Genomic DNA, 16,937 nt, shown 5'->3' on the forward strand with positions numbered 1-16,937 from the left:
TGTGTTTGCTTTTTTCATTTCTCTTCTTAAACAAAAAACAAAAAACAAATAATCAACCCGCACATAGTAACGTAAATTTGTTTTATTTATTTTGAGAGTTACGTTACAGCTCCATATACAAGTCAAAACTGCTTATAGTACGTGTGGACAGTGGTTTTTGAAAGAGAAAAAATAGAAGGGGAAAAATGTTTGGAGTCGCACTAAGATTTATAAATATTATTTTCATCTTGACCATCAATTTCTATCTATTTAATAATTATAATTTTTTGAGTTATATAAATTAATTAATTATTAATTTCAAATAAAATTATAGTTTTTTGAGTTATGTAAATTAATTAATTATTAATTTCAAATAAACTATGACCATTAGATGAGTCAAAAACTGAGATGGAGACTAAGACTTCTAATAACATATTTGGATCTTCTCTTTTTTAAGCAAATAGCTAGTTTCAAGCTAAAGTTAAAAAAAAAACTAAAAACTATTTGGTGAATATATAAATTTTTTGGAAAAAGTGCATGTCCTTAAAAAGAACACGTAGTTAGATCATTTTAAAAAAGAGTTAGATACAAAAAAATGTGGATCTCATTGAAAAAATAAAAGTGTGGATCTCGATATATCTATCTCTTTTCTAAAATAATTTAAATGTGTGTCCTTTACGAATGACACACACTTTTTCCAAAAAATTTAATTTAAAAACATACATTTCAATAAAAGTTAATAAAAGCTTTTGGCTTTTCACTTTTGACTTTTTTCTTTATTATAAAATAAAGTTTTTTTTTTGGGTACATCAAAATAAAGCTTTTCATTAAAAAACTTTTATTAGCTTTTCATTATAAAAAAAAGCATTTGAAATTTAAAATCCTTTCCCGAGATAAAAGTAAAATTTTTAATTTTAAACTTAAATAGTTATATAATATTTATAAAAAATAAAAAATAATTTAAAAAGTTTCATAGTAATTTATTATTTTAATTAACAAATTCTATATTATCAAATATTTACTAAAAAATACAAATTTTTTTTTGTTTTTTTTTTTGTTTCCCAAAACCTTCCTTGCCAAGTTTGTGTCAAAATTGTACATCCATGTCCCCTGTCGTGACTTTCCGTCTGGCGCCTCTGTGTTCATTGCTATTTTTCTCTGATCAGAGCCCAAAATAGCTACCTTCCTTCTACTTACTGCTGCTTTTCTTCTGGTACACTATCTCCACTCTAAAAACCTTCCTTCTTCTTCTTCTCCTCTCTTTTTTTATTATTATTATTAATTTATTTATTTTTTGTCATTTCTCTCAGAACACACTAACACGAAAAATTAGAAGCGTGATCTTCCGATAAAGGACTGATTTTTCAAAAGAAGAAGAGACATCTTGATCGTTGGTGCCTTACAACCATGCATTGTAGCTCGGGCGTTGCGGGGAGAACGCGTTCTAGAAAAGCCCCATTCGACAAACAACAAAACTCGCATAATGTGAAAAAACAGAGCAACGTTGACCACAAATGGGACGACGAGGTTGTTGATCTCAGTTTCGACGACGACAACGATGTCATTGTTTTTGATGAAACTGAACAGGAGAGCGAAACTAGTCACAGCGAAAGCGAAACTAGTTACAGCGAAAGCGAAATTAGTGACAGCGAAAGCGAGTATTCGGATGAAGAGGTGTACGAAGCGATAAACGATGATGTTGAAAGAAGAAGAAGCATGGGCAGGGCGAAAAGGGAAACGAACGCGAAAATGATTGATTTTGGAGTGTGGAGGAGGAAAGCTTACGGTTTGGATTTATTGATAGATGAGAATGCGAGAGATGAGTGTAGTTCTTCAGCACAGAGGACCCGTTCTCATTTTCTCAGGAACAAGAAATTGAAGATGGGGACTTTTAGTCAACCTATTTGTCTCGATGAAGAGGATGAAGAGGAACAGTCTCTCACTGACACTACTGTTGAACCTGATTTGGGTGAAACAAATATTTATGAGTTAAGTGTGCGCAAAGTGCATAAGAAAGGGAAGATGGGGAAACTTTCTAGGAAAAAACACATTCATGATTCACTAGATTTTCATGTGTTTGAGACTCTTCAGGATTGTATTAATGGGAAGGTAATAGGCCAGGAACCTAAAACAAATATGGATTTTCCACCCAAGTTTACTTTTATAGGTGATGAGGATGAAGAGCAACCAACACCGGAGAAATCGGAGATATCAGAGAGATCAAAGATTGAGAAGGAATTAGATGAAATTTGGGATGAGATGGCCTCTTGTCTTAATGCTAGCCAAGATAATTCTGGTGGTTTTGTTGAAGAAAAATCTAGTGGCTGTAAGAGGGATTGGCTTAAAGAGGGAAGTGTTTTTGTTGAAAAAAAATCAAGTGGTTGCAAGAGGGATTGGCTTGAAGAGGAAGGGGGTTTTGTCGAAAAAAAATCTAGTGGTCACAAGAGGGAAGGCTATGCATTCCCGAAGAAGAAACAGGTCCATGATATAGAAGATTTTGGTGTTATTAACATTCTTCAGGATTCTATTTATGGTAAGGGAGAGGTGCCTGTGGAGGCTAACGATGATGAACTGAATCCAAAAATAGATTTACCACCATTGAAATTTACTTTTCTAACTGAGGAGCCACAGCCAGTGGAGAAGTCAGAATACGAGAAAGAATTAGATGCACTTTGGATTGAGATGGACTATTGTCTCAATGCTACCCAACACAACTCTATTCCTCCTTCTCAGGTTAGTTGGCTTGTACATACTCAAGGGCCATGGCATAAAACTCATCTTCTCCTTTCATTATTTTTCTCTGTTTGGCTCAATTCGCTTTGTTCTTTCTTTTCGCCCGCCATGTAGCCCGGGGGTTACTTATTAGGCAAAATTGATGTATATTATTTTCTGACAGCATGAACTCCTTATATATTACTTATTATGCTAATTTGATGTATATTAATTATTTATTTGTGGATTTTAGTCTTTATTCTGGAATTCTTGAGTGAAAGTTTTGGACCGGAAGTTGTTATAAGTGATGTTATGAATATATTGTATGTACACATTTCCTGCAGTGGGTGCCTTAAAGAAATTCTTAATTTTCAGAAGTCTGTTTTTCTATGTTGCAAACATATTTCATAAGATGAAGAATGGGATGGGACATGTAGATGTAATCTCCTTCTTGAATATCTGAGTTATCTAAAGGCTAAACGAAACCCCCAGTATAAGTTCGTTTACAACTTTCCCTTGTTTAATATACTTAGGCACATACAAATAGGTTTAATCACTGTGCTACTGAACTAAGTTTTTATTTTATTATGTTTTTTTTTTTTTCTGGATTCAAGTTTCTGTTCCTTTAGTCCATCTGTGTTTGTGAGTTAGCGCTTGCCCATTTATAATTTCGGTGGAACTATAGTTGTTTTGTTTATCAGCAGGTTCAAGATAATATTGATTTTGATCATGATCAATATCCATTGGATAAAGTTACAACAGCTACTCTTTGTCGTCAAGGGAAGCATCATCTCATTCTTAATGAGGAAATTGGACTTTTATGTGCATATTGCCCACATGTCCAATTGGAGATTAAGTATATTTTACCTCCCTTGGTGAGTAATTTGCTTTTGCTCTAATTTCAATATTAAGGAAAATGATTTCTTTTTTTAATAGGACTTCCATCCCCTCCCCTTGCACTAATTTTGTTTTTTCTAGGGGGCCCGGGGTGTAAGTTGGAATTATTGATCTTAAAAATAGAATGCTTCCACCTTCTTATGGATCACTGGCAACTAATTAGTGTTGGTGATTAAGTTAATTAAATTTTACCATTTCTGGGTATTTTTTTTATTTTTTTTTAACACAATAATTTCTATTCTTTGCTTGCAAATTTAAATGTGCAAAATTTGTGGTCATCTGAGCTAGGACTGTTCTTCTTTACCCTAATAATAACATAGAATTTATATGGCATAGCAGTTGAGTGCAAATATTTTTGTGGATTTTACGTTTTGAGAAAACTATATCTTGTGATACTTAATGCATGTCAGTTGTATTTTGTCATGGGAAATGGCTGTGGTTATTAGTCAAGCTGTAAAAAATCATTTTACATAGTAAATTGATTATCTTAACATGTGTGTATGAGAACAGTTATTCTGAAATTCTTCTGTATTCAACTCTTCACTTCCCAACCCAACTAATTGTTTTTCAGCTAATCAAGATATGTTCATATGCAGTGTGAAAATCCATATGGAAAATCAAACAGGAGAGACTATTGCACTTTCGACCCTATGGACCAGTCTGTCTTCGATGAGCTCCGGCATGGAATTGTTGGACATGATGATTATAATCTCTGTGATTACGCTGGGACAGTGTGGGATATAATTCCTGGAGTGAAAAAGACAATGTATCCTCATCAGTGTGATGCTTTCGAGTTTCTCTGGAGTAATTTAGCTGGTGGAATTTTTCTTGATAAGTTGAAAAAACAGAAGGATTTTCCTGGTGCGAGTGGATGCATTATATCTCATGCTCCTGGGACAGGGAAAACCCGTCTTACCATTGTATTTCTTCAGACATACATGGAGTTATATCCAACGTGCAGACCAATGATTATTGCTCCTAAAGGGATGCTTCTTACATGGGAAGAGGAGTTCAAAACTTGGAAGGTTGACATTCCCTTTCATAATTTGAACAATTCTGACTACTCTGGCAAGGAGAGTGAGGAAGCTATGAATCTTGTTAGGAATTCTTGTCGTAATGTCTCAACCAAATTAGCTAAGTTGTATTGTCGTGTCGCTAAGTTGTATTCTTGGAAGTGTAACAAATCCATCTTGGGAATTAGTTACAAACTGTTTGAGCAACTTACTAGTCAGAGCTCCAATGACAAGGAGTTGAGGAAAGTCCTTCTTGAACATCCTGGTTTATTGGTTCTTGACGAGGGTCACACTCCTCGTAATTCCCATAGTCTTATATGGAAATCCGTCTCAGAAATCCAGACAAAAAGACGCATCATCCTCTCTGGAACTCCCTTTCAGAATAATTTTGATGAGCTATACAACACACTTTGCTTGGCGAGGCCTAAGTTTGCTGAACGGAATCTATCCGGAGGAGGCAATGTGGTATTTGATGACAAGCGGGGGAATCCAAGAAACGAAAGCAAAGGGAAATGGGTGCATTTGACCACTTCATATGGAAAAGTTTCTGATGATAATGGAAGATTTGAGATATTGAAAGAGATCAGAGACATGATTAGTCCTTTTGTTCATGTACACAAGGGAACCATACTACAAGAGAGACTACCTGGGTTGAGGAAGTTAGTAGTTTTTTTAAAGCCTACACAGTTGCAGAAGGAAATTTTTGAGGATATTCAGAAAAAAAGGACAAGCCTTGCTCAGGGAAAGATATACTTGAATGTGCTGAAACTAGAATATGAGGAGTCTGTAGCTGCTGTTCATCCCGCGCTCTTCAGTCTATCCGAAGGCAAGGAGAAGTTCCAACGGTTTAGATTGAATCCTGAGGAAGGTGTCAAAACGAAATTCTTAATGGAACTTATCAGACTTTGTGGGCTTGTGAATGAAAAAGTTTTGGTTTTTAGCCAATATATTGATCCTTTGAATCTTCTGGCAAGCCAGCTTAAATATCATTTTGGTTGGAATCAAGGACGAGAGGTGCTAATAATACATGGAAAAGTTGAAGTAAAGCTGCGTCAAGCTTCAATAAAAGCTTTTAACGATCCCAGTAGCAATGTAAGGGTGATGCTAGCATCAACAAAGGCTTGTTATGAAGGTATCAGTTTGGTTGGTGCCTCAAGGGTTGTTTTACTTGATGTTGTATGGAATCCCTCAGTGGAGAGGCAAGCAATAAGTCGTGCTTATCGACTTGGGCAGAAGAAATTCGTGTACACTTATCATCTCATCACAGCAGGGACAATGGATGAGGACAAATGTTGTCGTCAAGCTGAGAAAGATCAGTTATCAGAGTTGGTGTTCTTTAATTCCCATGGTGATGGTGCTCAAAAATTCTCATCCCTAGAATTAGAAGATCGAATCTTGGAAGACATGGTTCAACACGAAAAGTTTCAACATATATTTGAAAGAGTAGCTATTAACCATTAAGAAACAAACTCTTGGTTTAAACTTTTTGATACAGGCAAACTTCTTATGCCTGTTTTTTTTGGGGTACATAGCTTCTTCATATGGCTTTTGATGCCAATGTGGCCTTTTGGTTATATTTGGATATGTATTTTTTGTATATGGTTTTCCTTAGAAGCTTTTAGATGTGTTAATCCTGTTTAATCTTTTTGAAAAGTGACACAATGAAATTATCATATGAACTGTACGAGATATTTATTAGTTATAGTTATATTTCTCCCGTTACATGACTCCATATAATGTTACTTGTTAGTTACATTTATGTTTATGATAGCAAAACTACATACGTGGGTGGAAAAAATTTCCGTTGCCGGGACTTGAACCCGGGTCTCTCGGGTGAGAGCCGAGTATCCTGACCAACTAGACTACAACGGAATGTTGGTTCCAATTGGGCCAAATAACATTAAGACCTTTATAAAAAAGGATTCCTATAAATAACAGAATCGATTAGGGTTTCTCTACATTGCCTGAGGCTTACGGTCACACGAGGGCAGCACCTTCGATCCAGAAAACATGGTACTCTTTTCCCTTTTCATTGTCACTATAATCATCTTACCCTAGTTTTTGATGTTACCTTCCTCTAGTTCTTAAGATAAATCTAAAATTTTTGTTTCTGATATGAAATAAATAAAAGTATGTTTCACTTTTCTCTGCTTTTTTTTTTTTGAGCATCGAGCTGTAAGCTGATACAATCCCTTTAATGCAGACTAAGAGAACGAAAAAGGCAGGCATTGTTGGAAAATATGGTAAGTTTTGTAATTATGCTTTTTAATGAAGCCTAATTAGCTCTTCGCGTTTCCAGATTTTGGCTTTTCAACTTGTTAGGGATTATTTTTTTAAGATTATTTGAATAGGATATGGATATTCTTATATATAAGAAACTGCTGCCTGCACTCCCATTTCTCATAAAGGAAAAGCTATCTGGCTTTGATTTTGTATGTAGCCTTGACTTCATAAAATATGCGGGGGCTTGGTGTAAGGCAATTGTTATTGATTATGCAATATTGTTAAAAGATTTGAATGTTTAATGGGTACAAAAGTTGCTGAAACACTTGCTATTTGGAGTGCAATAAGCATCGGTGATGCTGGTATTTTAGGCAATATTAATGTGCCTGATATCTCTTTGTTCTTTTTTTTTTTTTGTTTTTTTTTGAGTAATCTCAAGCATATCTTTTGGCAATAACCGAAGATTAATATTTAGTCGGACCTTTTTTTTGGGGGGCGAGCTCTCTCAAATCATTTTTTTTTCATTTTTCGGCCTCGAACTCGAGATCTCTGATTAAGGAGCCCAGATTCCTTACCACCTGTGCCAAAAGAGTTTGGTGATATCTATTAGTTCTTAACCGGTTCATTGTTTGAAGTATTTACGGGGAACAATTCTCTTTATCATCAAGAAATTTGGATTGAAGTATGGGGCATTGAATGTACATTTTTAAAGACATTAGTTTTCTTGGATTAAAGTCTTGAGAAGCCATATTTTGACGTATTTTCTTATGTTAGGTACCCGATATGGCGCTAGTCTGCGGAAGCAGATTAAGAAGATGGAAGTTAGTCAACATAGCAAATTTTTTTGTGAATTCTGTGGAAAGGTAGATCTTCTATATTATATCAATGCTGAATTGACCTTGTGTTTTCTGATTTTTATCATTTGAAAACCTAACCACGAGTCATTCATTATTAGGTTAATTCGAACATTGTTCTTAAAAAAAATGATTTGAATTCTAATGTTGAACTTACCAACCCAACTAATTTGGGATAAAGATGTGATTGATGTTGATGGGAACTTATTTGTTGCAGTATGCTGTGAAAAGGAAGGCTGTAGGAATATGGGGGTGCAAAGATTGTGGTAAAGTGAAAGCAGGCGGTGCCTACACTTTGAAGTAATTCCCCTTCTACTTCCTTTACACTTTGAAGTAATGCCCCTTCTACTTCCTTTCTATATATATATATATATATATATATATAGGAAAAGGATCCGTTTACAAACTCTTACAAATTACACTATGCTCTCTCGGGAGAACATAGTGTAGTTTGTAAGAGTTTGTAAATATAACCTGTCTCATATATATATATATAGGAAAAAACATTTCTACAGTCACTTTAGATAAGGTTATCTACAGCTAGTCTCAAAACTACGTCGTTTTGATTAATGAAGGGTGTTTTTGTAATTTTAGGTGAGTTAATGAAGGGTGTTTCAATAAAATGCATATGATAAAAAACTACGAAAATATCCTTCATTAATTCATCTAAAATTACAGAAACACTCTTCGTTAATCAAAACGACGTAGTTTTTGGGGTAGCTGTAGATAACTTTATCTAAAGCGGCTTAACCCATATATATATATATATATATATATATATATATATATATATATATATATTGTCAAATAAACCAGCTGACTTTGTTCTTCACTTCACTATTTTGACAGTACTGCGAGTGCTGTGACTGTACGGAGCACCATCCGGAGGTTGAGGGAACAAACTGAGAGTTGAGCCTTTTGATTGATGCAAGATTTTGAACAAATAGACTTGAGAACTTATTGGATTATGTTTATGTTCGGAGAGCCGTATTGTTTTGAATGCAGTGTGAACTTTGAGTCATGTTCTTATCAGAGATTACCGCCTTACTTCAATTGCTTTGAACTGCTTTCTGTTTTTGGAGCAAAATTGCTTCATCGTTTTCTTCTGTCCTTTGTGAGTGGCTCATTGTCACTTGTCATGCTTTTCAAACCAAACTTTGACCTTAATTAGACGGTAAGTCCCTTGTATGATGATTGTTGAATACCAATCGACAAAGTTATCTAATCTCATTGTTCCTGCAAATAATATGGGCCTTGAAAGCTATTTTCCTACTAATCTTCTATTTTTTATTTTCATTATTACCAAATTACATTAGCAGTTTTTGGGTCCCATACAAGATAGTATTTTTGGCATATAAAATAAGCCATTTTTTTATACTTTAAATTTTAAAAGAATGATAATGATCACCATACCTTTTTTTCTTATTATTTTTTATTAAAAAAAGCAATAATGTAAATAGTTATACTATTATTAATCGTATATTAGAATGGAATGCTCTAAATTCTAAAATGATGAAATGAAGAGTCTTATAATTGAAATGCGTATAACAAGTTATTAACATGTTTTATTATTGACAGCAAAAATAATAATACAGAATTATGAAATAAACTATCATTTTTTTTTCTTCAAAAAAAGTATATTTTACTTTGTCAAAAAAATATGAAATAATAATAACAGTTTTTGACCCCCCAAAAAAATTTACACTGTTCAAACTTCTAAAAGTGTAGATTACTCAAATTTTAAGAGGCAGCTTCAATTTTTTTGTTTGGTTTAATAAAAACACTTCAATATGTTTAGTCGCCTGATTTTCCCTAGAAATAATTTCAGCACCATTTTGTTACGAACATTGAAATCACAACATCAAAAGTTAGCTTAAAGCGTGAGAGTGTCCAAGGCATTATAAACCTCACATTAGTTGCCTATACAACCAATGTGAGATCCGTAACATTGCCACCCTCTTTAAGAGCGACGTCCACAACGGCTTTCATTTTATCGACATTGACCCAATGGTAGTCATTTCCCTTTTGGCGGCTTCACTCATCAGTCGGTATTCAGTACAATACCACTTTTGGATATATAGCACCTTAATTCAGCCTATAAATAAATAGTCATTTCCATGGTTTTAACTCTCAACAAAAACACCAATTGTTACGAACCTTGAGGTCACCACCTCAAAAGCTAAAGGCTTTGAGAGTTAAAACCACAAAAAAGACTATCTATAGACTGGATTAAAATGTCATACCTCAGAAAGGGGTATTGTACTAAATATTGATAGATGAGTAAAGCCACTAAAACAAAAAAGGCTACCACCAAGTCAGTGTCGATAGAGTAAAAGTTATCGTGGACATCAACCTTTAAAGGAGGTGGCAATGTTACTGATCTCACATTGGTTGTGTATGCAACTAATGTAGAGTTTATACGACATTGGACACTACCACCCTTTGAGCTAGCTTTTAAGATAGTGACCTCAAGATTCGTAACACATTTTCTTGAATAAAAAATAAAATATATATTAAAATTTTCTTAATCATGTTAATATATAATATTAATAGGTGAAATAACATATCCTTTTTCCTTGGACAAGAAATTCTCTAGGAATAATTCCTATTTATAAAAATATTATTGGGACAGCATATATAATACATTTAATACCCTTCATACAAAATTTTGATTTAATGACGGCTGTTACCATATAGTTTATATGTAAATCCACCCTTCAACAACAAATTATTTTCACACCTATAATTAGGCTTCCATCATTACTTTGGTCGGAAGAAACAACTATTTAATATTAAGATGTCTGTTTTATATATGAATATTTTTTGTTTAATCGTGCGTGATTTTTCTCAGTCAGCTCTTGACCTGTTTGCCTCTCAATCTGAATTTTACACTATTTTTTGAATTTGTGACTACGTATGTTTGAATTGAAGAAAAGAAAAAAGATACAAGCCAAAACAGGGACTGTGTATGTTTGACTTGCAGCTGGCGAGAATAAGGAAACACCGTGATCCGATTGGGTGGGAAAAGTAGGTACTCTCCAAAGGAGAGGTTCAGCAAAATAACGTAGGAAATAAAAAAATGCCCTACGAATTAGGTCCATTTAGTCCATCTAACTCTTCACTGAGATGTTGAAGTCTTGTATTTCACCCATACAACATACGAGAAGAGAATATATTCATTCTTCCACATCAAGGGAGTATTTATGCATGTACACAAGCATGCGCATAGTGACAGTATTCACAAATCATACATAGACTCTGGGGACATATTGTATTCATATTCCATAGGGAAATAAACATCTCCTCTTGTAGGAGATGTTTCCTCTTATGCTGTAGAGACAAACAATTGTGGGTCCCACTGTTTTTAAAATAAAATAAAAATGAATGGCACAGTTTTAAACGTCTTACAGCATGAGAAGAACTTTTTCCAGCAGCAAGAGAAAGTTTAAACCCTATTACATATATCATCATCGATGTTAAGATAGGCGGGCTTAACATTATAGCAATTGAATTATAAAATCAGACTAAAAATGTGTGAAACCATCGAGGTCCAATCCACAAATTCAAGAGCTGCGTAAATGTGGGAGGGGAGGAAATGGAATAAAATAATATAAAATAGCAGGGGATCTGTAATCTGAGACAATCATAATCGACATGAAGTGAAACTAGTCGCAAGAATACAAATTGCAATAAGCAATTAAGAGTGCATTGAAGTACCTAAGCACTTGCTCATTGAACTTGAAGCTCACTGAATTCCAAGCTGGAAGTGAAATTAAGCACTTGCATGACATGTCTGCAATTTTCTTTACACACGCTCCTAAAACAAATAAACAGAGCTCTAGATTGTACTGATTTGGAAAGCTTATGATCAGCAACATGTTAGCAAAGAGTACAAAGAAAGACTTAAGACATGGGACATGAATAAACTCTTACTTTCATGGTAGCTTAAAATTCCAGTTTCATGGCTTGTGAAGCTTGAAGCCAAAAACTCTGGGAACATAGTTCTGTGATGGTTTCTGTGGCTTCAGTTGTCCATAAGTCATCAGGAACAGGTGAGGGAATGTAGCTCCAAAATAAGCTCCATCAATGTCTAGAACAGACTCAAGGAAATTTCGGAAGAACAGGATACAGTGAACCACCATAAATTTAAGCCACAATTAAATATTGCAATATATAAACACATGCAATCATTTCAAAATTCATATAGAATGGAAGCAAAACAAAGAATGAACACAATAATATTTGCCTTCATTTAAAGTATTCACTTTTCTGCAGTTTTTTTTCCACATAGCTTTTAGGATTTCCATGATTTTGATAATAAATATATGTTTCTAAACTTGAACGGGCCCAAAGGTTCCCAAATTGTCCTTTAAGCTCGAGATATACAACCAGCAGACAGCTGGAAGTGAAATTGCAGAATATAATTTTTCTCAAACAAAAAACAAAGTAGTGTCAAGAGATCTAGATTATGAACCCCAAACCAAACTATTAAGTCATTCATTGTTTGAACGTTACTCTCATATTCCATTATAGAACAGCTTAGTATTGTGTATGTTAGCAATGCATTCAAGTAAAAGAATTTTTTTCAGAATCAGTGACAAGAGTTCCCAGCCTTGTTCTTATAGACATTTAAATTGTTTACAAAGCAGTTTATGATCCACAAGAAAAAAAAATATATTCCAAGTTGTAAATAAACTAAATAATAGGCATCCTGTACTTCCCATGCAAGTGTTCTTTTCGCCTACTAACTACTTACTTTACAGTTGAGGGATAAAAAAATCGATCTAGAAGTCAAAACCAAGGAACCGGTGAGATGGGCAAAAGAATAAAACATAAATTTCTGAGAGACATGTTGAATCGTTGATGCATAATAAACTAAATCCCACACAAAATTTAATAATATATATAAGGATACTGCCTTGATACTTGGACCGGGGATAGTAAATGTCTTCACACCTAGGGCAGTATATTTTCACGGTACTAGATCTAGGAATGTCTGACTGACCAACAGGAAGGCAAGGTTGCCCAGAGCAGTAAACTCTTGGGCATCGGCCAAAATCATAGTTCTTGTACTTCTCGAGCTGCCAAAAATTCCAATATCATTAACAGTACCAATCTTAGAGGACGAGCTTCAAGCAGAGGTAAGACTGGTCCTTTGTGATCGAAAAATCACAGGTTCGAATTCAAGAAAATACCTCTTTGCAAAAATGCAAGGATAAAGTTACGTACAAGGCATTCTTCACCCCTATCCACGCAAGTCGGGCTTTCATGGGGAGTTATTTTTTTAATTAACAGTACCAATCTCATTGACAGTAAAGCAATAAAATAATAGTAATTAGAGACAGAAAAATCTTACCATGGCAGCCATTCCTTTGCCTGTCAATATGTACCGGGCATGAATCAGACCATAAAGCATCTCTGCTGCTGATTCAATTAACTCATTTTGTTCTTCTGTAAACATGTCACCTACACATTCCAACCAGTCCAATTTAATCTTCAAACAAAATGAAGTACAGAATGACCAAATACATAATCAGCACTACAGATATGCAAGTGTACAATTTGAATTCATGAAACACAAAAGAAATCCCGTAACTAGTATTCCGAACTTGTAAAGTCTGAAAAACATATACATAAGCTTACCATGAGAGGATTCAACATCCAAAATTAAATCCAGAGCATAATCATAATAAGGCACTTGACTGCTTAATCCGCATAGGTTGAAGTCGTCTTGGATGTAATCATCATCAACCTCACAAAAGAATTCATTTCCCCTCAAATTGCAGAACCATGAGATCCAAGATGTGTCATCTCCATCAGAACCACTAACATCAGACTCTTCACTGTCTGTTTCAGATTCCTCTGCAGCATTCCAAGTAAAATGAAGTTAAATTTAGGGTAGGGTATATTACACTATACCTCTCTAAGGGTGTTTTTTTTATCCAAATAAATTTCAGTATATCAAGTTTAAAACCTTAGGTTTTACCCCCTTCACGTTTCAAAAATATAAATTTTACAAAAATCCATCTTAGCTTTTCATGATTGGCCGTCCAATTACACGAATTTGATTCCAATTCTCCATGCTAGTCTTGGAATACATCATAGTAAAGGCTGAAGTTAATAGTAGTTTGACATATAGCATGAAATAATAACCTAACATCACCTAAGTAAACATATAATCATATAGTTAAAGAGGAATGAAAAATAAACTCAAGTATATTAATTGAAGAGATATCTGAAAAGGATTAAGACACACGTGGGGGATATGATTGGCATTAAAAAAAGAGATCAGATCGTAACAGAAAAGAAGAAATCGAACCATCAGAAGCGTTGGAATTCTTGGAGATAGGGGCAGAGGCAGAGGCAGAGCGAGAGTCTCTGTGATCCTTGGCGGTTATTACGGAGGAGGAGGACCTATCTTTGCCGTTGATGGCCCTCGATGTGGACGGCGAGGATCGTTCCAGCTGCTTATCGAGGACGTCGTTGATTCGCTTCCGATCAACGGAAGCCACCTCCGATTTGGATCCGACACCTCCTCTGTACATAACTCTTCCTTGCCTTTCCTCCTCGATTCTCACCCAATCATATCGTAACTCCAACGACAGCGTTTCGTTTCGTTTGGTTGTTTGGTTGGTTGGTGTTGCAGGGAAGCTAGGGTTTTGAGTTTCAGTTTCAGGGACAGATGCAAATTAAAATTCACAGACACGAACAACGATTCCCCATTTCTATTCTATTCCTGGTGGTAGATTATTTTTATTTATTTTTTTATTTTTTCCACATTTAGTGTTAGTGCTTCTGTTTCGGGGAAGATTTTTTTTTTAAGATATTTCTTTTTTTTTTGCACTAATTTTATTTTGTTTTCTTCGGTAGAGAAAGGCTAATATAGGACGCACATCAAAGGAGTATTCTCTGCTACGTGTTCTAATAAGATTCGAAATACATTTTCGCAAATGAGAGTCACGAGCTCCTTACTATTTGGATTAATCATACTAGGTCACTTTAATTTTTTTTTTTTAAATTCCATGTGTTATTGTATAATTGTCATTAAAAATGTAATTACGATCATTTTTTTACTCTAACCATGTGTTGAAAATCAATACATGGACAGAGAAAAGCTTTAAAAGCACATGATTTCCTTTTAGATGGTTTTTAGCCGTATACTTGGAAATACAATGAAATATATATATATATATATATATATATATATATATATATATATATAAATATAAATATAAAGAGAGAGAAAAAAAATCATTTGTCATTTTAAATGATGTTAATTGTGTCATTCTAAATGTTTATGACTATGTACTCTCCGGATCTCCAGAATACATAGTTATAATATTAAAATTATATTTTTTTCTCTCTCCTCAAAAGTTGTCAACTAATGTGAAAAATGAAAAAAAAAATATGACTTTAATATTATAATTATATACTCCCTGGAGTACATATTTATTTATTTATATATATATATATTACTTTTCCTGTTGTATTCAATTATTTTTTAAAGTAAAGAAACTCACCCATCAAATTTTTTTAATAGTCTATTGCTAATATAATTTTAGGCTAAGAGTGATGATTTAATAAAATTTCTTTCTGAGAGTGATAATTTTGGACTTTAAACCTTTAATATTAGAAGTAAGGTTTAATTGAAATTGACCTACTTCTGCTGTAACCAAATATACTTAGAGTCGGTTTGTTTGGGCTTTTAGAAAAATTAATTTTTATCTCTTTTTTATTTTAGAAATATTTTTTATAAAAGTTGAAACTATTTATATTTTTATAAAAATATTTAGCTTTTGACTTCTCTTCTAAAAAAAGCAAGTTTTTATTCTTTTTTTGTGACTTATGCTTTTTTTTAAAAAAAATAGACATCCAAACAAATTTAAAATGAGAAGTGATTTTTCTTCCTGAAAAAAAAGTTAATTTTTAGAAGAAAAAAAAAATTCATCCAAACGGACCCTTATATCATGAATCGAATTCATTTAATTGGCCACTTAGAATCTTTAATTGTTTTCATTTTTTTAATTGGCCACTTAAAATTACATATTTCTTAATGCTTAGTAGTTATTGTAATATCAATCCAATGGGATACCGTGCGGGCAGAACATAAGAACAAGCCGAAGGAGGGTATTAGCATATTATTTGCCAACCTTTTGCCCCAAATACTTGCATGTTAACAAGGAGGAAAATCCAACTTTTCAGAGTACTAATTTAGCTGTTTTGCTATTTTCTTTGTTGGGTGCTACCTTAGTTGTTACCCACCTTTTTTCTTTTCTCCTTATCGCCTTACATAACCCTAATCACTGTCCTTATCGATTTCATCTACCTTCCATGTCTCCTAATGCCTTAATAGGACACATTGCTCCCACCTCTCAATCTGTCCTCACTACCTTGTTCCTTTTATTTTTATTCTTATTTTATTCCTCTCTTTATGACTAAAGAAAAACCAAACTATGAAAGAACAAAATACGTCTGAGAAAGCAACTCTAAGAGGGCGTTTGGTTCAGGAAATTTTTTTGGAATAGTAGAGAAATGAGATAGATAGAGAAATGATTGGAAAGGTAGATAAAGTGAGATAGGTAGAAAAATATAAAAAAAAGTTGTTTGGTGGGGAAAAATTTTACTGGGAAAATTAGGTAACTTTATGAAATCAACAGTACATTAAAAGCCAGATAACTGGTTTTCCGAAAAATCTCACCTTCAAATTGGGTTTCTAAACAGTGCGGATATATATGTTTCTCATAAATCCAGACAAATTGGATAGATGGGTTTTTGGTAAAAAACGTTAAAACAAACATAGTGTTTCTAAAAGCCATACTTGAGAAACATAGATATCCGCTGAAAAGCTCCAACCAAACACCACCTAATGGAATTTTGGAATCTGATCATTTGGCTTACAGAACAATTCACCTTTCATTCCATTTGCTTGTTTTTCCAATATCTCCACAGTACTTTAGCTATTTAATTGAGGACACGCATTTACTCTCCAAAATACTTTTGCCACATTCTAACATAAAGTTTCTTCTGTTCATTGTGTTTTATTTAATATTGAAATCAAATTAAAATAATCTATTTTTATCAAAATTCCCTCCTATCTCAATCTAGTAACCAGAAATGGAAGCCCATCTTATAAAAGGTAAGAATGAATTACAATAGAGGGAATTCCATTCTGCTGCTGAAAGGTAGAAATATCCTCTACATCGATTCTAGTGTTACACATTCCATATAATAATAATCATCAGTAAAGCAATGCTTGACA

General features: G+C 33.8%; 3 protein-coding genes and 1 non-coding gene across 6 annotated transcripts; 2 read left to right on the forward strand and 2 right to left on the reverse strand.

Annotated features, from left to right (window-relative positions):
* The first annotated feature begins 1,386 nt into the window (after positions 1–1,386).
* Positions 1,387–6,062, forward strand: LOC133289910 (SNF2 domain-containing protein CLASSY 3-like). Its single transcript, XM_061487937.1, has 3 exons — positions 1,387–2,712; positions 3,396–3,566; positions 4,185–6,062. Exons 1-3 carry the CDS (start codon positions 1,387–1,389, stop codon positions 6,060–6,062), a joined length of 3,375 nt encoding a protein of 1,124 aa, XP_061343921.1.
* Positions 6,063–6,400: 338 nt separating this feature from the next.
* On the reverse strand, positions 6,401–6,473 carry TRNAE-CUC (transfer RNA glutamic acid (anticodon CUC)). Its single transcript has one exon. It is a non-coding gene; the product is annotated as a tRNA-Glu (tRNA).
* Positions 6,474–6,570: 97 nt separating this feature from the next.
* Positions 6,571–8,699, forward strand: LOC133289942 (large ribosomal subunit protein eL43). Of its 2 annotated transcripts, XM_061487986.1 has the most exons (5): positions 6,571–6,614; positions 6,805–6,844; positions 7,599–7,687; positions 7,896–7,978; positions 8,528–8,699. In XM_061487986.1, exons 1-5 carry the CDS (start codon positions 6,612–6,614, stop codon positions 8,589–8,591), a joined length of 279 nt encoding a protein of 92 aa, XP_061343970.1. In that variant the 5' UTR covers positions 6,571–6,611; the 3' UTR covers positions 8,592–8,699. The 2 variants fall into 2 exon arrangements, with proteins under 2 accessions (XP_061343970.1, XP_061343969.1); XM_061487985.1 differs by lacking the exon at positions 6,571–6,614 and having other exon boundaries at positions 6,799–6,844.
* Positions 8,700–10,855: 2,156 nt separating this feature from the next.
* LOC133289946 (casein kinase II subunit beta-1-like) lies at positions 10,856–14,512 on the reverse strand. Of its 2 annotated transcripts, none has more exons than XM_061487994.1 (6): positions 13,998–14,512; positions 13,322–13,540; positions 13,035–13,144; positions 12,597–12,759; positions 11,612–11,768; positions 10,856–11,495 (listed from the first exon to the last, which is right to left on the reverse strand). In XM_061487994.1, exons 1-5 carry the CDS (start codon positions 14,221–14,223, stop codon positions 11,638–11,640), a joined length of 849 nt encoding a protein of 282 aa, XP_061343978.1. In that variant the 5' UTR covers positions 14,224–14,512; the 3' UTR covers positions 10,856–11,495; positions 11,612–11,637. The 2 variants fall into 2 exon arrangements, with proteins under 2 accessions (XP_061343978.1, XP_061343977.1); XM_061487993.1 differs by having other exon boundaries at positions 10,860–11,495; positions 12,594–12,759.
* Between the last annotated feature and the right edge of the window lie 2,425 nt (positions 14,513–16,937).

The sequence above is a fragment of the Gastrolobium bilobum genome, unplaced genomic scaffold (genome assembly GCF_033153095.1).
Source record: "Gastrolobium bilobum isolate Gb01-03AN ecotype WA unplaced genomic scaffold, APGP_CSIRO_Gbil_v1 utg16824, whole genome shotgun sequence".
Classification (NCBI taxonomy): Eukaryota; Viridiplantae; Streptophyta; class Magnoliopsida; order Fabales; family Fabaceae; genus Gastrolobium; species Gastrolobium bilobum.

Coding starts and splice junctions, on each gene's coding strand:
- LOC133289910 (XM_061487937.1), top strand. CDS start 1,387: ATGCATTGTAGCTCGGGCGTTGCGGGGAGAACGCGTTCTAGAAAAGCC. Junction 2,713..3,395: donor ACTCTATTCCTCCTTCTCAG/GTTAGTTGGCTT, acceptor GTTTATCAGCAG/GTTCAAGATAATATTGATTT. Junction 3,567..4,184: donor AGTATATTTTACCTCCCTTG/GTGAGTAATTTG, acceptor GTTCATATGCAG/TGTGAAAATCCATATGGAAA.
- LOC133289942 (XM_061487985.1), top strand. CDS start 6,799: ATGCAGACTAAGAGAACGAAAAAGGCAGGCATTGTTGGAAAATATG. Junction 6,845..7,598: donor AGGCATTGTTGGAAAATATG/GTAAGTTTTGTA, acceptor TTCTTATGTTAG/GTACCCGATATGGCGCTAGT. Junction 7,688..7,895: donor TTTGTGAATTCTGTGGAAAG/GTAGATCTTCTA, acceptor TATTTGTTGCAG/TATGCTGTGAAAAGGAAGGC.
- LOC133289946 (XM_061487993.1), bottom strand. CDS start 14,223: ATGTACAGAGGAGGTGTCGGATCCAAATCGGAGGTGGCTTCCGTTGAT. Junction 13,541..13,997: donor GAATTCCAACGCTTCTGATG/GTTCGATTTCTT, acceptor GGAATGCTGCAG/AGGAATCTGAAACAGACAGT. Junction 12,760..13,034: donor GCAAAGGAATGGCTGCCATG/GTAAGATTTTTC, acceptor AATTTTTGGCAG/CTCGAGAAGTACAAGAACTA.